At 42.7% G+C, this 23,964-nt stretch overlaps 1 protein-coding gene across 1 annotated transcript in view; it reads left to right on the top strand.

The window, feature by feature from the left end:
* Positions 1-23,964, top strand: part of rims1b (regulating synaptic membrane exocytosis 1b) — a gene marked incomplete at its 5' end in the record, with an annotated part of 89,986 nt that overhangs the window by 7,466 nt on the left and 58,556 nt on the right. The window contains 2 exons of the mRNA XM_080417209.1: positions 15,850-16,063; positions 21,080-21,100. Coding sequence (XP_080273335.1) covers positions 15,850-16,063; positions 21,080-21,100 — 235 coding nt within the window. The remainder of the gene's footprint in view (positions 1-15,849; positions 16,064-21,079; positions 21,101-23,964) is intronic.

Here is a 23,964-nt window from a genome sequence, read left to right as displayed (position 1 = left end):
CCGCGTTTAGTTCAGTATTATAATATTTTTCACCCAACGCGTGTAAACTTAAGCTAATAGGTTAACAACAGTCTCGAGTCGGTCTCAGACAGTCAGGGGGGAGAGGAGACGGAGACTCGGTCGAGAGAGGCAGAGAAATGCAGACGATGCATCGCATTGCACAGAGGTGTGTCCGTGAGCAAGACAAGGATTTAACTTCATTTAAATCAGCACAGTGTAAGTTAATGTCAAAACACTTTTTTTCTTTTTTCCCCCCCCCTCGGGTTTTTTCGGGTTTCGGGCCTAACATGATGGAAATAGTCGTGTTCGGGCCGAGCCTCGGGCCGGCCCAGTCGGGCCCAGTTAGGGCCGAGCCTTAATTTTCAGGCCCGTTGAGAACTCTAGCTATGAGCTTGTATATCTGCTATTTTTTAATAGCCAAAGAAATCTAAAATGGCACAGATGCGTTCCTGGTCTTAATGGGTTAAACGGCTCATACGGTACTATAATACAGGTTGATAATATACTGTAATATACAAAAACTGTACATATACTGTATACAGAGAGATTTTTCTGGAAATTTCTTATTTTCTTGGAAATAAGGGACGCCCGGCCGGGAGTCCCTTATCTGAGTAGGTAGTTGGGAACCCTAGCTGTAGCACATGGCCAGTAACATCACACCAACCAGATCAACTCCCTTGAGCAAAAGCAAACATCTCAAAATGACTCAGAGTGTCTCCTAGTTAAGACAAACAGAAAACATTCTGAGCTGAGCTAAGAGTCTCAACGTTTCTGGGAGGAAAATGCTAATGTTGAATTATGGAGCAGGTCTGAAAATAGCTCATACTTGGAAGCAGTTCCTGAAATATTTAAATATTCAGTTTGCTGGCTGTCGTTGATGTTCTGTATCTTTTTTTAACGTGTTTCATTTTTGCCTGCTGTTAAATTTCGTTAATTAGAAATGTATAATGGTGTGTCTGTGTAAGTGAGTATTTGATCGCGCACACACATATACACACACACAGAGACACAGACACACACATACTGTACGTGTGCGCACACGCACACAAACAGGAGCTCAGCCTATAAAAAGTGTATATTTTGCTATGCACTGTGTAGCCTATAGAATCTGATGAATATGCATCGGTGCCTCTGCACTTCAATACCTTACTGAAAAACAGCCTGATGGGTCCTTTTTTACACCTTCAGAGTTAAAGTGTTTATATGCACTTTCCCACACATCGGGAGAGTGTTTGAATGTCTCAATGCCACATTTCGTGTCTGTCTCTAAATAGAGAGTGCTAGATTGGATATTCATACTTTAAAAAAATCTGTTAAAACAAATGTCTGCAACACTTATTGTGCACTTTATGTAATTAAGTGCACAATCGGAATGGTTCTCCTGGTCAATTTTGTCTCAGCATTTAATTGACAATTTGATTGCCCGTTGGGCGCCGGTCTACTCGGGAACAATTCAAGTTGGAAATGCAAAATCCAAATATGTGTGTGTGTGTGTGTGTGTGTGTGTGTGTGTGTGTGTGTGTGCGTGCGTGCGTGCGTGCGTGCGTGCGTGCGTGCGTGCGTGCGTGCGTGCGTGCGTGCGTGCGTTTGTGTGTCAGTGTTGATTTGCCGAAAAATGTTTGTCGACTACCTTTTTTCACTGACGAAAACTAAATAAAAACTAAGCTATGATGACTAAAACTAAGACTAAATATATTTACAATTTCGTCAACAAATAAAAGCTGCACTAAAATGTTATGGAGGGACTAGTGGAGAAGAGATCCAGTAGAGCTAAAAGACAAGTCATTTTATGTTTGGTTGCGCTCGGGTGTTGCGCTCTGAAAATAGCAGATCTACAAGCTCACAACGCGTCGCGCTGCCACGCGTTGTGAGTTTGTAGATCGGCTATTTTCAACATGCAACCAAGTGTAAAATCAACCATTGTGACGCCATAAAGGCCTCCCAAAATACATTTTAGTCGACTAAATCAACTGTAAATTTAGTCGACTATAGTCTTATGATATTTGTTCGACTAAAACTAGACAAAAACTAAAACATTTGAGATGACTACAATATGACTAAATGGAAATTTATTCAAAAGACTGTGACTAAAACTATGACTATGTCAAAATCAACACTGGTGTGTGTGTGTGTGTGTGTGTGTGTGTGTGTGTGTGTGTGTGTGTGTGTGTGTGTGTGTGTGTGTGTGTGTGTGTGTGTGTGTGTGTGTGTGTGTGTGTGTGTGTGTGCGTGTGTGTGTGCGTGTGTGTGTGTGTGTGTGTGTTTTCACTTTCGTATGTGCTATACATGGAAAATGGCCTTCTGTCCCTGTGCTGCTATGAGATATAGATATTATCAAGAAAGAAATGTGTGGGGGAAGGTTATGGCCTTTCACACTCATACTCCGAGTCAAAGATGGAAGCAGACTCTGCATATAGAAGGGCGGAACAGGAAGTGAATTGAGAGGGGGAGAGAGGTAGAGGGAGGGGTGTAGAGAGAGAGAGAGAGAGAGAGGGAGGGAGGGGGGTATGGAGAAATCTTGAGTGAACAGTGGTGAGTAACCTCTTTAGTGCTCCCACTGCTCACCGGTATCAAAGTTTAATGAGGAGGCATTCTGCTTGGGCCGACCAGGATCTCTCTCTCTCTCTCTCTCTCTCTCTCTCTCTCTCTCTCTCTCTCTCTCTCTCTCTCTCTCTCCTCCCTCTCTCTCTCTTCCCCCTCCTTCACTCTGTCTATCTCAATCTTTCTCTCTGTCTCTCCCTCCCTCCCTCCCTCCCCTCCGCTGTGTGTGGTCACAATAAATGAGTATATTATTTCACACATGGGCAAACATGGCGAGATACAACATGACTAAAATAACTGCACTTCTATGACACAAGATCCCCACGAGGAGGAGAGCGAAGGTGTGCTTGGTTGAATCTCTACACGCGGAATTCAGCCGTCATTTCATCATGGGTTTTGCTGTGTGCTCTTGTGACTCCACGAGGAGTTGAATTAAATATACTGTATGTGGCAGAGCTTGATTGTGTGTGTGTACTGTGTATGTATGCACAATGCACTCAGTGGTGTACAGTAACTATGCGCATTTACTCTATTATTATATTAGTACTGTATTTCAATACTTTTACTTTTGGTTCTTTAAGTATATTTTGATGCCAATACTTTTGTACTTTTACTCAAGTAACATTCTGAACACAAGCCTTTTAGTTGGAACAGAGTATTTTTATATTATGGTATTGCTACTTTTACTTAAGTAACATATCTGAGTACTTCTTCCACCACTGACTGTACTGCAGTCCATGTGCCCACCACGTACCTGATGGGAGTTTAGAGAGAGTAGTGCAGAAGCACTCCCTGCTGTTAAACCACATTATTCTGTGAAAAAAAAAAAGAAATCCAATCAAAGTCACAATTTTTCAAATACATATATATATCTGTATATATATAAATTTGTCAAAATGCAAAAAAAAACATTTTTGCAGATCTAGCTCACGAGGCATCAAACGGCAATTTTTGCTATTTGTGGTACGATGAAGTATATAGGGGTTAAGTGGTTAAGATAACCATCATCACTCTAATTGTCTACACAGTGAGGAAATGAAGGAAGACAGTGAGGGAGAGAGTGTGCGTGCGTGCGTGCGTGCGTGCGTGCGTGCGTGCGTGCGTGCGTGCGTGCGTGCGTGCGTGCGTGCGTGCGTGCGTGCGTGCGTGCGTGCGTGCGTGCGTGCGTGTGTGAGGGCAAGGGGTCCCACTCATAATAAACCTGTTGAACAAGTGTCCACCAAAACAGCATTATTTCCAATAACACTACCTTTAATAGTTGAGTTTTCTACTAGCAAGGTTATGTTTCTACGTGCAAAGGTGAAGGTTGGGCAGATACAGCTTAATTATGATTTTTTTCACTTGCTGAAAATCTGTTATTTTTGGCAAGCAACACTTTACTATGTGTGTCATATTATGTATGAGTATAAATGAAGCTTAATCTTCATCTGGTTGTCTGCAAGTGTGAGTCAATTCCACGAGACAGTACTTTCATGACTCAGAATGGATGCCATAATTATCGTTAATGTATTTTTTTCTTCTCTCATCCTTTACACGCACACATCATCACGCGGCATGTTCCTTTTTTTACGTGGGGGTGAAACGCCAGTGTTTCTTTTTCAGAGTGTCTTAACCCATTAAGACCAGGAACGCATCTGTCATTTTTAGATTTCTTTGGCTATTAAAAAAATAGCAGATATACGAGCTTGTAGATCTGCTATTTTTTATCGTGAAAATGTGTCAAATCTTTGAATATAAATGTATATATATATTTTTAAGCGATTTTTTTTAACTCAAATCTTTGCTTCTGGGGGTCCCTTGAACAAAACACTTTGAGATGGGGGTCCGCGGCCAAATACATATAATTTTGGGGGTCTTTGAGAACCACTGACATAGAAACATACATTTTTAAAAAAAACTGTAGGATTGAGAAGACATTTGTAGAATCCCCAGAAGCAAAGATTTGAGTTATAAATGTTTGCTTTAAAAATATATATATATTTGTATATATTTAAAGATTTGCACAAATTGTCACGATATTTTTTAATATCTGCTATTTTTTAATAGCCCAAAGAAATCTTAAAATGACACACAGATGCGTTCCCGGTCTTAATGGGTTAAGGGGAGTTTGATGTTAGGGCAGACCACAGGAAATGAAGAATGGAGGAGGAGGAGGAGGGGCATTGAGGGCTTGGTAATATTGTGGGGATTAGGGGTCGCCTACAATCGCAACACATCCACACAGACTGATGGCTTATATGTCAGCCAGACAGCTGCACGAGTTCAGAGACCTCTGTGCCAGGGCTGTAGTTCATGTGTGGTTGGAAAGAGAAAAGGAGTCCATAAGTGTGTGTGTGTGTGTGTGTGTGTGTGTGCGCGCGCGTGTTAGAGGTCTGGATGAGATCTTCCAGCTTGCAGGCAGGAATAATGGCCTGGGCAAGGATATGGATGAGACCATTTTTATCAATTACCAGCCGTTGACAGAGTGGAATCCAATATATGGATGAGATGAGAGAGTGAGGTACAGGAAGAAGAGAGAAAAGGAAATGGGCAAATGTGAGGGGTGGAGGAGTATAAATGGAAAGGAGGAAGAAAAATAAGCAGAGGTACAAGGAGGCACGAGACAGTGTGATGCAGGATGGAACACATATATTACACACTGCTCTACACACTCGTGCATGTACTTGCACCGCCATCCGCACACTTTTCTATACTTAAATGCATGCACACACGTGCGCAGGCACACACTCTCGCACGCACGCACACAACTGTTTTTTCTCCCCTCGCTCTCTGAGGAGTGCATGCCAAAAAGGCACTCTAGTCCATAAATACAGGGAGAACACTCACAACATCGATAAAAGGACAGTCAACATTGTCAGTGTGGGATTAGAGGAGAGAATCTAATTGAGAACCTAAATGAAGCTAGGGGGGTCAGCCTTGTGCTTTGTGGCCTAGACTTGGGTTGGTTGTTTGGATATAGGACTGGGATCTTTGGCTATAGGACTGAGAATGTTGCTATAAGACTGGGATCTTTGGCTATAGGACTGAGACTGTTGCTATAAGACTAGAATATCTGGCTATAAGACTGGAATATTTGTCTATAGAACTGACGCTCTGTGGCTATAGGACTGGGATCTTTGTCTATCATTGGGATCTTTGATTATAGGACTGAGGCTTGTGGCTACAGAGTAGGACTAGGATATTTGGCTATAGGAGTGAGGCATGTGGCTATATGACAGATCTTTGGCAATAGCACAAGGGTCACATCGACAGATTCTCTAGCTATAGAACCAAGACCCTGTGGCTATGGGACTGATACACTGTGGCTATAGGATATGGGTCATCATGGCTATAGGACAGATACTCTGTGGCTATAGGACATGGGTCATGGCTATAGGACTGATACTCTGGCTATAGTGAAAGGAGGTAGAGCCCGCACACCATTTTCCAGGCAAAGGATTTTCTTTATTATTGCTGTTACGTCCCTAATAGGTGGTCTAGGGAATAAGGGACAATAACAAATACCCAATGACAGATTTGAACAGAAACCGATGGATGAGTGAAATTGAGGGTTTTATTTTGAAGTGCATAGAGCTGACAAATAATGTAAGTGCTAAAGCCAACTTAATAAAACACAGGGAAAAGGTTTGGTGGTGCCAAAGAAAATACAATTAAACCAAAACTCACTACCTAATAAAGCAAAGATCTGACCTCATCAAAGTGAAACAAAAACCTTCCTACTCTAACAATGAACAGAAATTACAGTGGGTGGCACTCACCTCTAAACTAGTGTGAATAAACAGAACGTTACCTACGTGCAATAATCTGTACAGGGTACCCCAGAACAAAAGCTACCTTTCCCTGTACGGAAGGCTTAAAAGACACAACTTAAACATGAACTTGAACCAAGAGTGCAACAGGTCTGTCTCAGAAACCAAATTGAGGCAGGGAGCTGGAGATAACGTCATTGCACACAGGTGAATTATATAGGTGATGGCTGAAGGTGATTGGTGGAACGATGACTGGAGGACCAACCAGTGGTGAGAGGCGGAGTTGAATGCTGATTGAATGGGACCTGGGAACGAATGATAGACAAGAGGGCAAAGCAGGGGGAAGAAAACAGCAAACACAGACACAAGTGCATGCCTGACGGCAGCAGACGTAACAATTGCGACAACGTTTCGATCTCACAGGATCTTCATCAGGTCAATATGCAGTACTCTGTGGCTATATAGGACATCGATCATGACTATAGGACTGATGCTATGTGGCTATAGGATAGGCCTATGGTTCATGGCTATTGACTGATGCTCTGTGGCTATAGGATATGGGTCATGGCTATAGGACTGATACTCTGTGGCTATAGGATATGGGTCATGGCTATAGGACTGATGCTCTGTGGCTATAGGATATGGGTCATGGCTATAGGACTGATGCTCTGTGGCTATAGGATATCGGTCATGGCTATAGGTCTGATGCTCTGTGGCTATAGGATATGGGTCATGGCTATAGGACTGATGCTCTGTGGCTATAGGATATCGGTCATGGCTATAGGTCTGATGCTCTGTGGCTATAGGATATGGGTCATGGCTATAGGACATAGATCATGGCTATAGGACATGGATTATGGCTGTAGCACTGGGGCTTTGTGACTGTAGAGTTTCAGTACAGGCATGACCTTGTGGTTATATGACTTAGACTGTAAAAGTAGGGCTGTATGGAGGGTTATGTGACACATTTGCTCAGATGGTCACAGGTACGCATTAATTCTAAGCTGGTGTCAGTTCTTGTATTTCTCAAACACCCGACGCACATTCATTTACGATGGGAGCTTTTTACTGCTTTCATGCCCCTTCCCTCCTCCCCTTTGTGTACTCCATCACCTCCTCCTTTTCCCTCGGCCCTCCCTTCTTCTTTCTATCAACGCTGTTGTCTCCATCCTCTCTGCATCCTCCACTTCTCTTCTCAAGTGGTATTTATAGAGTGGCTCCCGGATGCATCACCTCCTCGTCCCCTTCATCCTCCTCTTCTTCCTCCTCCTCATCTGTCGGTTTCAGGCCCACGCTGGGTTCCGTTTTGGCTTCTGTCTTTGTTCATCTTTCTACCTCCATCTCGTCCTCCTTTTCCTCCCTGCAGACTGTCATGTGTCCGTCACGTTTTTTTTAGGCGATATGTCTACTTGTAACATTCCTCACCCACCCTCCTGGCTCTTTTGTTTTTACCCCTCTCCTCTCCTCTCCTCTCCTGTCCTCTCCTCTCCTCTCCTCTCCTCTCCTCTCCTCTTCTCTCCTCTCCTCTCCTCTCCTCTCCTCTCCTCTCCTCTCCTCTCCTCTCCTCTCCTCTCCTCTCCTCTCCTCCATGGTGGAGGAGTGTTTCCTGGAACATTGCCTTCATTATGTGACATTCTTTGAACCTTGTGTGTTGTGGTCATTCAACTTCTTGTCACACAGCTGTTTCCGTAGCAAGGTGAGAGGTCTCTCTCTCTTTTTTTTCTTCTGTTGGTGTTTTTTGCTTTCTTCACAGCAAAAATCCTGAGTGTTTATGAAACTCTGAGAGTGTAATGGGTCAGTTTCTTAGACTCTCAGACTGAAATTAACACTCAGGACGTTGCTTTGTGTCTGTTTGCCGAGGGCATAAAACTCACTCGCTGCTCTTGAACATCTCTCATTTGGCTGAGAATCAGCCCTGCAAGGCGTCACCTAGAATCAGCTGACAAGACAGAAATAGTGCACCCCTTCTACCCCCCCATACTCCTACACACGCACAAGCACACACACACACACACGCACACACATACACACACACACGATTGCACGTACATGCACGCACTCGCACACACGCAGCATTTTTCTCCGACCCTCCCCCTCCTTGGGCAATGTATTCATAGCGGTACTAATTAACAACTCCACACCAAGGATGGAAAAAAGAACGAGGAGAGAGAGAGAGAGAGAGAGAGAGAGAGAGAGAGAGAGAGAGAGAGAGAGAGAGAGAGAGAGAGAGAGAGAGAATGGAGAAAGGAGGGAGGGAGGGATGGAGTCCTCCGATATGGTGAGCTGAATATACAAAGCCCAAGGCAGAGGCATACCCAGTCATGTGCATGTACTGTATGCTAGAGTCTGTGCATCTCTTTAGTGTGTTTGTTTACTTCTGTGTACAGTATTCTTCTGTGTACAGTATGTACTGGTAGTGTGGTACTAGTATGGTACTGGTAGTGTGGTACTACTGACCAGCTCAGTGGCCTTGTGTTTAGAGTGTCCGCCCTGAGACTGGGAGGTTGGGGTTCAATCCCCGGCTGGGTCATACCAAAGACTTTTAAAATGGGACCCAGTGCCTCCCTGCTTGGTACTCAGCATCAAGGGTTGGGTTGGGAGTAAGTCCTTGCGACTATACCATAGCGTCATGTCCAGGGGGTGTACTTGTACATCAAGCTGCCTCACGCTACAGAAACAGGAGATAGGCTCCTGCCCTATGGGCCACATGCTTACTTACTTACAGTACTTAATATGGTACTGGTAGTGTGGTTGGTGATGGTAGTGTGGTATTGTGTGGTACTGGTGATGGTACTGGTCCTGTGGTACTGGTAGTGTGGTACTGGTGATGGTACTGGTAGTGTGGTACTGGTGTTGGTACTGTGATGGTACTTGTAGTGTGGTACTGGTATGGTACTGGTATGGTACTGGTAGTGTGGTACTGGTGGTGTGGTATCGGTGATGGTACTGGTACGGTACTGGTAGTGTGGTACTGGTGATGGTACTGGTAGTGTGGTGTGGTATTGGTGATGGTACTGGTATGGTACTGGTAGTGTGGTACTGGTACCGGTAGAAAGGAGCCAGCCACAGTTCAGTCAGTCACTTCACACCAATTACACCCCTCTGGTCACTGTCTACCACATGAACATGATACGAGAAGCACTGTGTGTGTGTGTGTGTGTGTGTGTGTGTGTGTGTGTGTGTGTGTGTGTGTGTGTGTGTGTGTGTGTGTGTGTGTGTGTGTGTGTGTGTGTGTGTGTGAGTGAGTGTGTGAGATAATACTGTAGGAATAGGCAAATAATTTTATGTTTATGTTTCATTTACTATCACCATATATTTCACTGGTTGTGTATGTTTTGTTACACTAACAGATGACCAGGACTCTCAGTAAAGGTCACAGGTTAAGGTTCAACGTTAGGGAGAGTTTATTCAGCATGGGATTTTTAATACACTATAACATGGAACAGGTCACACTTTTACACACTACCTTTACATAAAGTACAGTAATACAACGTGAGTGTTACAGTATGTGAATTGTGACTGTTTCAGTCTTTAGAACAGCCCACGAGTCTCTGTTGGTCATCATGGTCATCTTCTGAAATAGAGATGCTACTTACCGCCAGCCTCCCTGTGGTCTGTGAGAACAGCATGACAGCATAGACATAGCACCACAGTGAGCTGTGTTCACACTGTGTTCACAGTTCCAAACACAAGCCACAGTGGTCACAACTGTGTATCCAATGCAGAAGTGTGAAGTAAAAGTAGCTCATTACAAACTGCTGTAATTAACGTATTTAAATGCATTTTACCGCCATCCTATAAGGATATCTGTCAGTCGTTCAGTCGGTGGATCTGTCAGTTGGTGCAGGTCGGTGGGTCTCTCCATCACTTTGGTCCCAAAGGAACATCTCCAAAACTACTTGCTGGATTGTCATGGAAAATTCTGTATACCTTCATGATCCTGAGATGATGACATCTACTGAATTTTGTTTTGTTTTGTTTTATTTATTCGCACAATAAAAACAGTTCAAAGGTAAAAAAGACACAGAAATAAGTGCGGGTGAGAAAGGAAACCCATATAGGGCTTATATAAGGACCTGACCTAAAATAATAAAAAAGTAGTAAGTTACACATACTGTAGTAATCAAACATAAGACATAACAAACAACATTGCCGGCACACACACACACGCACGCACGCACGCACGCACGCACGCACGCACGCACGCACGCACGCACGCACGCACGCACGCACGCACGCACGCACGCACGCACGCACGCACGCACGCACGCACGCACGCACGCACGCACGCACGCACGCACACACACACACACACACACACACACACACACACACACACACACACACACTGAATGATGTCCACTCTAACTTCAACAGATTTTGCTGACATTACTCCATGATACTTAAATTGCCAGAACCCCCACAATTTCTGTACTACATAGACATACTGAACTTTTAAATATTTGCCAATTCCTCCGTTCACTCAGAACTGAATTCTAAATGTGATAGGATTAACAGTTTTGGGGAAATTAAGGTCAGAAGGAGACATGGTATTCCACAACCAAAAGTCAGCTGTTTCTGCTGAGTCATGCATGCTACAAATGACATCATAAAGATGCTGTGCTTTGCCAGATTCATAGTATTATGGCGTAGTGTATTGGTCAAAGTGCAACATCAGATGGGCTCAGGGCTCAAGTCCCAGGTGGAATGAAAAGTGTTTGCACTAGAATGTTCTTAAATGACATAAAATCGTCCAGCTCCATCTTTAATTATGTGTTCACATTGAAATAATCAATATAATATGTGATATGTTTAATCGTTTGTGATGTTGATGTTGGTGAGGCTATAACATCCCACTTTATGTGTTTTAATCTCTTTTTATTGAAGATTTTTTGGGGGGCTTTTTATGCCTTTATTATTGATACAGTAGGACAGTAGGCTGACAGGAAATGGGGAGAGAGAGATGGGGAGTGACATGCAGCAAAGGCCGTCGGATTGTGCTGTCAGGCTACATTGTAGCCTAGCTTTAAGTTTTGAACCACATACATCATGGAATCATGGAACTGTACAGGCCATTTCCATTTCCTGCCATGTTTAGTTATTTTGAATTGACCTCCTCCTACAGGTATCCGGTACACGTGATCTCTTTGTGTACTTGACCAGGAGTACAGTATCTATACTTTGACTCAAGTACTGGGGTTGAGTACTTTGTCCACCGCTCGGAACAGCTGGTGCGTTATAGCAGCAGTTGCTGAGACCCGATGGTTGACACCACCATGTCACCATGACAACAAGCTGTGCATTCTCTGTTTCTCACAGCTGTTCCCATGGCGCCCAGGCTTGGCTGAGGCTCAGGACTTCCACTCAGAGGTCAGAGGTCATGTTTGTGATGCTGCTACTGGGGTTTGGTCCAGTGGTGGACAGTAACAACGTACATCTGGTTGAGTACTGTACTTCAGTACATTTTTTGAGTGCTGAGAGCTGATGACTCTCATTCTCATCTATTTGTACTTTTGACTCCATTGTAGGAAGGGACTCTTGGGACGGAAACATACAAAACATATATTTTGACAATTGTTTTGAAAAGTTTTGAAAATGTCTGACAATTTCTGAATATGTACTTACTTTGTAATTTGTACTTTTGAATGCTTGGGTATTTACTTGAGTATACGTATACTTTGTCCACCACTGGTTTTGTCACGTTGTTTTTTTCCCATCTGTCGTTTTGCTTTAGTAATGGCTGCGTTGTGTCAATCATACAATATACATTAGATCCTGCGATGCAATGCGATGCGATGCGACGCGAGAGTGCGGTCTAGCCAACACCAACTCGGGACTCCTGAATCGCTGCCCTCCACACTCTCCTATCTAGCATCAGGGTATTGAGCTCTACAGTGTTGTTAGCTAAGCTGTCATGCCACGGTGTGTCTACGTACTGTAGGTGGTGCGCTTCTTTTCTTTCCTGGCTTTGCCCTGGGTTACTTGACTCCCACATCATCAGTTTGCTTGCCACTAGTTCCGGGTGCCTGACGCAGTGCCCTCACTGCCCTGCCTGACCCGTGGTAGGTCCACTCCCCGTAGAGGACCACATTTCTGATGTGGCTCGTCCATGTGACACTTAGTGCTATTCGTAGCATTGTGTAGACTCCATCCAGGGCCCTTTCCTGTTGTATTGTGAGGGTCCATGTCTCAGCCCCATACAGCTGTACTGACTCCACTGTAGCTACGAATAGCCGCCTCTTGAGGTCTTCTCCCATGTTTGATTTCCACACTCTCCTCATCCCGTGCAGGGCATTCCAGGCAAGGGATCTCCGGACCTTCAGGTCCTGTTCCGTTGAAGCAGTCCAGGCCCCAAGATATTTGAAATCCTCGACTGTAGATCAAACACCAGCATACTTGCACTTTTTCTAGTTATAATATGAAGTCATAGTACTGACGTCATAGATTGGCTTCCAAGCACTATGATAATGGTACTGCACTAGTACTCTGACAATGGGTACAATGGGTATTGCATAACCACAAGGGCATATGTTCTGAACAGGCATCGTTCCCAACAAGCATCCGCCTAGTTGTGTATAAAAAGTACATACTATACAGTACTGTACAGCAGTAACTACAATGCTGTCTGATCAGTACTGTAACGCTAATGCTGGATTCCTATAGTAAACAATGGATTTGACAACTTTTTTGTGAGTTTGATTAAATACATAAAGGAAACAAAATATAAGTAAAATACTCCCAATTTGCTGACTGGGAACTAGATAATAAGCCTTGGCAAAGTCATAGAGAAATATTTGCTGTCGCAGCTTTATCTCCCTGTGCGGTAACGTGACTAACCAAAGTGCTTCATGGCCTGCCAATGACATCCCTGTTCCAACTCTGTAGGGTGGCAGTCTGTTGTCGCTGCTTTAGCTTGTAAGAAACAGAGAGTGATGGAATGGAAAGACATCTCTAGTGAAGTGTCGGATATGTACCGTCAATGCTTTTTATCAGGCTCAGAAAGGCATCTTCCCGGGATCTTATGAAATAATCTTTATGGCGATGTTGGGGGAATCCAATTCTTAGGGAAATTCAATCATGTTTGTTTTGGATGCCTTGTTTCTTTCTTGAGAAGAAATCCATGTCCACTCAAGACATTTAACGGATGCAGTATTGTTCTTGGAGCCTACATGGGACATGGTGGATGATTTGTATTTGTTTGATGATTTCCAAGATGAACGGCGACTGACTTCAGATTCTGGGTCTATGTTTTATACCTGTATCCTACTCTCCTGTTGAGCGCTGTAGATGGGAGGACATGGCTGCTTTCAACAAATCCAGGTATCATACATCTTCACTGGTGTTTGTATCTTGGGGTTTATACTTGTCACGTTTACTGTATTTAGTTATTCCTGTCGTGCAGTTTCCATACATTGGGCATTATGGGCAACAACACTGGTTGATTTAATAGATCTTATTAATTCCCTTTTTCTATTAATTTACTTGCACAATTGTGTTTTTCGCTGATGCACTTTATTCCTTGCATCTTGTACAGCAAAGGTAATCGTTGGTGGATTTGATTTTGATTTGAGTCACTGTGGACTTATTATGGCTGGACTTTGTCTCTCTTTGTTCCCCTATGTATGGGGCAGTCATTTTGTTTATTCAGTTGCCTGATGAAGGTCAGTTTACTGAAATGTTGCACGTTAATAAATTGTTATGCAAGTAAAGACAGTGTATGGGGCTGCTCTGATTTTTTTTACGTCGACTGTTCCTCTCCTCTGTACCTGTCCAGTGAAAGCAGGTGTGGAAAAGGACTAACTACAAAATAATTTACTTGCATTTGTAGCATTATCCTGACCAAGTGTGAAGAGCTATACTGCCCTACAAAGCCAAAGTGCGGTAACTATGCAGAATCAAACCAATCGATAAAAAAGGCTTTAAACTGGACAGCCAAATGGGTTATCTGTATATTGCACTAATTGTATATTTGTTCAAATTGTTCATCACCCAATATCATGAAGGGTTATTTGACCTTTGAGAAAAACAAAGGTCAAATAAGACAATTACTGCACTTTGGCTTTGAGTTTGTATACTATAGGTTATCTTGCGCTACAATATTTTGAAAGAAAGGACACGTTGCACGTACAGTAATAGCTGTAATTAGCTGTTATAGAGATCTAACCTGATGCTCTAATCATTGAGTTGTTTATTAAGGTGGTGATCAACAGTGGTTTATTAGCCAACAGTTGTGCACACGTATTTCACAAAAGAGATGTGCATGTTCAACAGAGACCCCGTGTAGAGATACTTTGTTCAAGAGTTTCATAATAGTTCGCCAAACAGACTAATGAAAAGTTGCTGCACTGCGGAGGTGAGAAGTTAGTGCTGTCATGACTTATAGGTCTACTGAAGTTTTGGTACACAATAGGCTATGAAGATCCACTGTGCCTCTCTCTCTCTCTCTCTCTCTCTCTCTCTCTCTCTCTCTCTCTCTCTCTCTCTCTCTCTCTCTCTCTCTCTCTCTCTCGCTCTCTCTCTCTCGCTCTCTCTGCAAGGTAATTAAAATTGTCTGGGTCCCCTATATGAGAGACATGGTATGCTAATTGCGTATTCCTTTGACGATACTGTTGGGAGAACATGGTGGGGGTTTTCACACTCATTTGCATTTCACAATTGGGTTATTTCTCTCCTGGACATGCCAGGAAACAGGCGAGTGAGGGGAAAGGCTGTAAGCTACAAGTCAACGACTCAAGGTTTCATTTAAGTTTGTTCATCAGTTATTCACAGATATCTTTCAAGTGGTGCTATAATTGCCTGGGATTTTACTGGAACTGATATATACAGTACTTTTTTTTCTCCTTCAAACACTCATACATGGTCTCCTGTTCTGTGAGATATAGTTTTAAGGTCCATGGTTATGCAATTCCTGATGAAGATCCTTGTGTGACAAACATTGAAGCAATTTTCTATGAATTGAATACACAGGACCCCAACGGAAACAAGCCGTAGTGCTTTCTTGGGTTCAATCCTTTTAGCATTGTATTTGTATTAAATTGTACTTTCTGTGCTTTTTTTTTTGCAAACTGTTAATAAAGTATTCAATCAATCAATTAATCAATCAATCAATCAATCAATTAACAAATAGTGGATCTTATTTTTTACCAGTGTAAGGACCTTATTCTTCTTTTATGCAATGTTGCTTGTCCTGCATCTGGGCACTTGGATGTGCGTGCATTATCCTTTTTATGTATTTAAGATGTGTCACAATAAGTATTTATTTTTTATAGCTGTTCAGTTCACTGAACAGCTCCACCTTCTATTCATTTTTGTAAAATATATATATTTTTTTTATTAGACCGAACAGTGTAGGGAAATAGGAAGTGAAGGCAGAGAGGGTGAAAGACATGCAACACAGGTCTCCAGTCGAAATTTGACCCTGGGATCAGTCATCTGCCCTCATTTTTCTTTTTTAAGTCAAATATGAACTTCCATTAGCGGATCACCGTAAACTCCTGCACTCACACATTCACTTTCGTCTTTATTTCAACCTCTCTCCTTATGCCTCCTCTCCTCTCAGAACTCTGCACCAACAGTTCAAGAGCTACAAGCAAGAGGTGCGTCGCATCGGGGAGGAGTCCCGGCGCCAGCAGACGCAGCAGAAGGACGATGCTCCTACCTGTGGCATCTGCCGCAAGACCAAGTTCGCCGACGGCTGCGGACACCTCTGCTCCTACTGCCAGACCAAATTCTGCGCCCGCTGCGGTGGTCGCGTCTCTCTGCGTTCCAACAATGTGAGGACCGGACCCTTTCCCTCTTCTCTCTGCCTCTTTTCCTTCACTCACTCCCCTCATCACTGTAATCATCATTGTGGTAGTTGTTGCTATCTTTGTTTGTTTCTGTCTGTCTGTCTGTCTGTCTGTCTGTCTGTCTGTCTGTCTGTCTGTCTGTCTGTCTGTCTGTCTGTCTGTCTGTCTGTCTGTCTGTCTGTCTGTCTGTCTGTCTGTCTGTCTGTCTGTCTGTCTGTCTGTCTGTCTGTCTGTCTGTCTGTCTGTCTGTCTGTCTGACTGCATCTGCTTTTTTCACACTACCTGGTCACACTTTGGAGAGAGACCAAAGTGTGCTGTCAGAATGGCTTGGCATCAATCACTGGTGTCTGAGACTCACTTTTAAAGTAATTTACTTGATTATGTGTTATGGAATCGTTCAAAATGGGAGAACTTCACTTAACACACGTTTTGGCATCTATTTTGTCTTGTGTCTCCTGTGACTGTCTCACAATCATCGGTTAAGCATGTTAAACAGTGACACTATTGGGAATGGATATAAAAACTTCCTGACAAAGGCAGCAAAAAGTATTTTGGAAGAAAGTCTCTTACAATTTGCATTTAATAGACACCACACAGAGTCGTAGAAAGGATGGGAGACACTGAAATAGGGTACTTTACTTTATCTGAACTCCAAATGGTGAACACTCTAGAAAGAAATCAGGGGTTGACACTAAGGTCTGAGAGGCACTTGCCCATCGGGCAAGTACAGCTCATGTTCTATTTGCCCAAAGGTCATGCCCTCTTGCCCGAAAAGTAAATCGTCCATTATAAAATGATCGGAAAAATGTATGCTTGTGGAACGAATTAATGTTAAATCCAATCGATAACTGCTGAGTGTCACTTTGAAAAACAAAAAGAATGAGTGAAACTGCTAGATGTAAAAAGGTAGCATTGTTCTTCATGAATAGCCAATTATATTTAATGGACACGGAATGCACTTGCCCGTCGGGCAACCTGGAAGCAAACTCCACCTGCCTGAACGTTTTATTTACTTGCCACGGGCAGTCGGGCAACCGTTTTAGTGTCAACCCCTGATTGATAAAATCAATCAACCCACACATTACTTACATTGCATAGCTCACAGTTTATAAACTGAGCAACCATGAAGACGTGCCTAATTCCTAACAATCATAAGACATGCATAGGGCTGCACAAAAATCCATTGGCCCAGCATGTGGGTGCTATTTTAAGATCAGTCCCGTCTCCATCGCACCTCTCTCTGGGCCCCGGTCCAAGCCCAGAGAGAGACCCTCCTAGGTATCATACCTGACTATGGGCCCTCCACCCTGGGCCTGCTGGTTCCCAATCTGTTCCAGATCCGCCCAGCCCAGCTGGGTCTGGACTCACACTGGCACAAGACGTAAAGCAAAAATCACTGGCCGGGGATAATGATAGTCTCGCTGTTGGTAAAACCATTGAAATTGCTTTCACCACAGGTAGACTGTTACAGGGAAAGGAAAAAGAGATTAGAATTACTTTTTTTCTTATATTTCTTTTAAATAATACATTGTTATTAGTGTGCATGCCTGTCTCTACATACACGTGTCATGAAATGTCTGTCTGTATATAAAGTATGTATATTAAGTATGTAAACATGTGCGTGCGTGTGTGTGTGTGAGATTGAGTGTATATGATAGTCTATGGGAGAGATTTGAGTGAGGGACGCCAGGCTGAAGTGGTTTATAAAGTATTTAAATATGACCAAAATAGCACAAACATGGCCAAAATAGGCACACCAGGTTGAAAATGGTTCAAATATACCCACGGTACAAAAATTATCCCATACATATTTGTACAGGTTTTCTACCACCCAAAGTGTTATCACATGTTATGTTATATGTACAATACAGTTCTCCATAGGGTATATGTTAGTGAAATAGGGCTATTCAATTGTATAGTAATACAGTACTAGAAAATGGCCAGCACATGCAACAAGGAATCTTCAATATATCGAATGCAGAAGTTAATTATATATTTTATCCAAGATGGCAATCTTAAGCACTCAAACAATGATCCAATAATGCTAAAATAATGATTGGATCATAAAGCAAGAATGCACTCTATAATTCTCCCTAAAATAAAAAGCATTATGGTCTGTGGTACGGTGATGGTCCACTTACTGTGATGTTTGATCATCACAGAATGTTGACAGAAGCATGTAGTACCAGCCTGTGCCCTGCAGAAGGCATCACAGCAACATGCTGATGCCAGCCTTATCTGTGCCAACTAGATATTAATTTGGCCACTAGACCTCTCTTCAGCACCATAATTATATTATGCTAAATCGTGTAATTGGTGATGGTAGCACCTATTAACACATAAAATCATGGAACCACGCGATACGGATCTATTTTACAATTAAATTAAGCATTTCGTTTTAACCCTTTTACTGCCGATCAAATCCCCGGTGCGTGCGTGCGTGCGTGCGTGCGTGCGTGTGTGCGTGTGTGTGTGTGTGTAATGTTTTGTTTGTTTTTACAAAGAAGTTAAAGACAAACATTCTTCATTGTAATTACAGTAAACATTTATCTGCTGGGCTTATGAAAGAATGTGTTCTGTCGTCATGCCACTGATGGTGTTTCAGAAGTATGAATAGTTTCACAGTCATTCCAAGGTAGGGCTGGGCGATATGGACAAAATCTAATATTCAAATGTTTTTGACCAAATAGGCTACCGCATGGGTCTTCAACTTTTTTCAGGCCAAGGACCCCTTAGCTCAGAGAGAGATGAGGCAGAGACCCCCACTACATGTTGTATAACATTTTCATTTTCATGGATGTCATATAGCTTCATAAACCTTTTATATTATCGGTTTTAGTAACCTTGACCTTTGGTTCTGTACTTGGTATCACAGTATGGTATGGTTAACTTGGTAGTGGTACACTTTGGAAATAATACCAGTCAGAGAATCCTTTAAACCAGAGAGTTGCATAGTAAAGGAACTGAGTCGAGCAACACTATAAATCTACTGTCGCCTCGCCAGCATGGCTAATACAGTGCAAAAATAAATACATCATCCTATAAACATATGAATACTGAATAAAAACAGTAGTAGCCTACTTATAAAACTATTAAACCAGCAGACAGTCACAAAGTAAACAAAACAGACAATGTAACAAATAATCATTAATGTAACATTCCATGTAAGTGTCACAGCTTGCTTACATGTTATCCTTCACACACATGTAAGGGTGATAGATAGACAGACAGTCCTTATTATTGTAGTTTGATCTGTTTTCAGAGGAAAAAACTATGCTGGTTAACTCCTGCAGGGCAGAGCAGAGATCAAAGAGAGAGAGAGAGAGCTCATATGTCACCTTATTAAGGCCTTGTTAGTACCTGGCTGGAAGGCTTTCATTTCCACCATCTATTTACACTTACAGTAGTGCCAAATATAGCCAATCTACAAGCTCATAATGCTGCAATGAGTTGTGAGCTAGGTAGCCTATTTTATTTTAGCTGTTTTTGAAAAAGAATAAACATAAATACTGTTTAAGCGATTACTGTATAACCGGGAACAGACAACAATTATGCCATAACATGAAATTACAATATCCAAAATCTGAGACGATATCTAGACTCATATTACAATATTGATATAATATGGATATATTGCCCAGCCCTATGTTCCATGTCGATTTGGTGTTCCAGTTCCTTATGAATGCTCAGGAGTGGTGACACTTCCAAACAGTAGTGTCACCGTTTTGCCAAGGTCATGTCGGGATAGTCCATGCATGCATATTGCTTCATCACGTGAAGTCGCCCCCCCTCACCTCAGTTTGTGTCACTGTAAATAATGTAATATGTATGGGGGGGGGGGGGAATGTGATAAATGAACATTCACACCATGTCCCTTTCTCTCCCTCCTTTTTTTTCTTCTCTTCCCAAAATCGATCCATTTTCCCATTCCACAATTCTGACGATCTCTGTATCCCCCTATCTATACTCCACTTTTTCTTTCCTTTCCTTTCCTTTCCTTTCCTTCCCTTTGTTTTCCTTTGTTTTCCTTTCCTATCTATATCTCTTCTTCCACTTGCTCCCTCCCTCACTTTTCTCTCACGTCTCACTGCTACCTGGACTGCATGCCGCAAAGGAGGATAAAGTGGTTAGCATCTTTTCTGTGTTCTCTCTGTGCTGTGGATGTGATGTGTGTGTTCACCCAAACGCTAAACAACCAGCTGTGTTCAAGTGTTCTGATTCATTTAGAAAATCTCTTTCCTCTGCCTGTCACACTTTTTTGTAGGTATTTGATATGCGGAAACAAAGCTAGCTTCGACTAGCCAATTCGATTGGCAGTGGTGTAAAAAGTACTCACATCTTTTACTTAAGTAAAAGTAGCAATACCACCATATAAAAAAACTAGTAAAAGTACAAAAGTATTGGCATCAAAATATACTTAAAGCATCAACAGTAAAAGTACTAAAATGTTTGTAAATAGCAGATCTACAAGCTCACAACACGTCCCATATCTGCAAAGTAACTAGCAACTAAAGTTTTCAAATAATTGTAGTGGAGTAAAAGTACAACATTTGTCTCTGAGATGTAGTGGAGTAGAAGTAAAAGTACAGGAAATTGGAAATACTCCGGTAAAGTAAAAATACCTTAAAATTGTACTTAAGTACAGTACTTGGGTAAATGTACTTAGTTACTTTACACCACTGGCCAAAGCTAAACATTTCCATGATTGCCTAAAAATAGGAATCAACAATGGCAGATGAAAGTGACCAATCTATCAGATTGAAAAAAAGAGCCAGTGTGTACAAATCCATGTATGGATTAATGACTTCACTAAACAGAGGGTTCATCCAGAGTTCACGTTAGCACAGACTTTTTTTCTTTTCTTTTTTTCTTCTTGACTGAGTGATTTCCCAAAACATTTGCTGTCCAGGGCTGTTCCTCTAGGGACTATTGTGTCTTCAACATAATATTCCCAAAGGTGCCAATCTAATTCTGTTTCCATTGTCTCCTCCTCCTGCAAAGTGTCTCATAGTGAAGGACAGGGTAAGGCCTGCTGGGTAATGGAGTTTCTGCATGGGTCACTTTTACTGTAGTCTTTTTTTATTTTATTTTACACGTGTGCCTGTATCCATCAACAGTCTCAAAATAGGAATTCAGACCTGGGATCACTGTTGTGTCACTGTGGATGAGATGGTCAAGAGAGGACCTTTGTGTTGATCCTGGATCAGTACTCCTACACTGAGAAGCTTGAAGGATATAGTCCTGTAACATTAACTTGGGGGTGTGTTGGGGGGGGGGGGGGGGGTTCTAGTGAGCATGAGTTGTGTCACAGGGTCTTTGTCGGCGTACTCTTCAACCTTTCAAGGCTGATTTATATTCCGTCGCATGTGTCGCAGGACAAAAATGACATGGATTCATGGGTGTCAACACATTTGAATTACACGTCATTTTTGTTGTACGATGCACTCGCTCAGCGAGGTATAAATGAGCCTTTAGGCTCCTCACACCCCTCTTCCCATGGCTGTGGGCATGGCTGTGCTGAGGGCATTGGTTACTGTAACAGTGAAGACACAATGAAGGGTATGGGAAATTGGCATTTTAACTGGCACACATAAAATAATATATCCTAATAACTTTGGATCTGAATGCATAAACAAATGCACACTCATGCCCATGCATGCTTTAACCTGCCTGTGTGCTTGAGACCAGACCAGCCTTGCCCTGGGGAGATGGGATATAGGCCAAAGTGTTGCTGTTCACATTTAGCCACCTTTTCTTAATGCTTGTTCACTAAATCGTTGCTTCTTTTGTGGCCAAAGTACACCCGTTGAATGTTATTATACCACTGCATTGCTGTCAGCCACGTCAAAGTTAGAATTAGTCATGTGGAAAGCTTCACAATGTGGTGACTAGTTGGAGGATTTATAGATTTGTTTCTAGATGTATCATTTGATGGATGGTTGTATGCTAAGGCAAGCTGCTGGTTTGGTAAGTCACCATTAAAAACACAAAGTATTTTTAATGGTGACTTACCAAACCAGCAGCTTGCCTTACACAAAGTAAGGGGCACGGTGGCGCAGTCGGTAGTGCTGTCGCCTCACAGCTAGAAGGTCCTGGGTTCGATTCCCTCAGGGGGCGCTGGGGGCGTGTTCTCTCCTCCGCGTCATCAGTGCCCATACCCTAGGTGGGGTTGGCGAAAGGGCCTTTCTGTGTGGAGTTTGCATGTTCTCCCCGTGTCTCCTAGGGTAGGTACCCTCACAAAAACATGCAGTAATCCTGGTCACTATACTGCCTCCCCCTGGCCAGCCAGGGTGCCTGATGGAGGGGAAGGGAACTGGTTGGAATAACGTGTTCCTTCCACACGCTACGTCCAACCAGGGAAACTCTCCCCTGGGGTGACAAGAAGGTCAGTTGGCTCTCATGCATTGAAGGAGGCATGAGCTCGGCCCTGGCCTCCCTAGGTTGGCAGAGGGAAGGTAGTGCCCAGGATTACATTGGCACTGGGTGTAAAAAATAGGGTTACAAAATCGCGGGATAAAAAAAAAAAAAAACACAAAGTAGTCCTACTTTGAACAACATTCATACACCTATTATTGAGAACTTGATCTGATTATGGGGTGGGGATTATGTTTTTGCTCCTGTGAGTCTGTTTGTGAAGCTGTTTGATAATCTGTCTGTCTGTCTGTCTGTCTGTCTGTGAGCATAACTCAGGTTGTACAATCAAAAATGTTTTCCCTGGAGTCCTTGGATCATGAATCAATCAATCAATCAATCAATCAAAACGCAGCTCCCCGTATAAGCCACGCCCATTTCCAACATTTTGCGATTTATTCCAAACACACGTTTTGCTACTAATCCTAATCCTTCAGCTTCCTTGTGGGCTGCCAGCTGCACCCCAAACTGACAAAGCCCCAAGAAAAAGTTTTTATATGCATCTATTATCGATCCAATTTTTACACTCTTCATGAGTTTCACTTGCACCTGGCATTTCCTGGATGCGCAGACTTTTAATGTTACGTTCATCTATAGTGTAGCGGCATTGTTTGACTTTTGAGAGGACATAATGTACAACATAGTCTACATACATACAATTAAGTAAGTAAGTAGCCTTCGGAACCAATGGAACCCGTGCCATGTGACCCATACTGTAGGTCAGGGGCCTATATCTTCCGTTTCCGTAGTGTGAGGCAGCTTGGTGTACAAATACACATCCTACACATGATGCTAGTAAATCGCAGGACTTACAGTTACTGTTACTGTACCCCCGCCCCAATCCAACACTTGATGCTGAGTTTCACAGCATCAAGCAAACCTGTCTCTCAGTGTTTGCTCTTGTCTCATGGCATCATAACTAACTGTGAATTTGATGGACCTGCTGTCCAACGGATCATCCATTATAATCTTCACGTTTGACATGTGCTTTAACTCCTCCTCATCGGAATCTCTGTATTTTCTTTATACCATAAGCTTATAAGCCCGCCCGGAAGTCCAGCCACAGGGGAAAATGACATCCATTTGATGCGTGACGGCCAACAAACTCATTAGCTCAGCATTTTCTGCTCGTTTGTATTACCTTTACAGATACAGAATGAAATTGATTCACCTCTGAATAGGGCAACAATATTTACAAATAATGAACAACACCCCAAATCATTAAGCATCATGTGTTATATGTATTATTTTCTATTGTAGGCTATATGTCATATGACTGTATTAAAAATGTGTGTGTGTGTGTGTGTGCGCGTGTGTGTGTGTGTGTGTGTGTGTGTGTGTGTGTGCGTGTGCGTGTGCGCGTGCATGCATGTGCGAGTGCGCGCACATGTAATAAATGCGCTTTGAGCAGCTCTGTGACCATAATCTGCTCGATCTAGGACTTATGCGTAATGCAAACAACACTCATTAATTTA

Source organism: Gymnoscopelus braueri (genome assembly GCF_963280865.1).
Source record: "Gymnoscopelus braueri genome assembly, chromosome: 2".
NCBI lineage: Eukaryota > Metazoa > Chordata > Actinopteri > Myctophiformes > Myctophidae > Gymnoscopelus > Gymnoscopelus braueri.
Note: the sequence above shows the minus strand (reverse complement) of the source record. Positions and strands in the feature narration are given on the sequence as shown.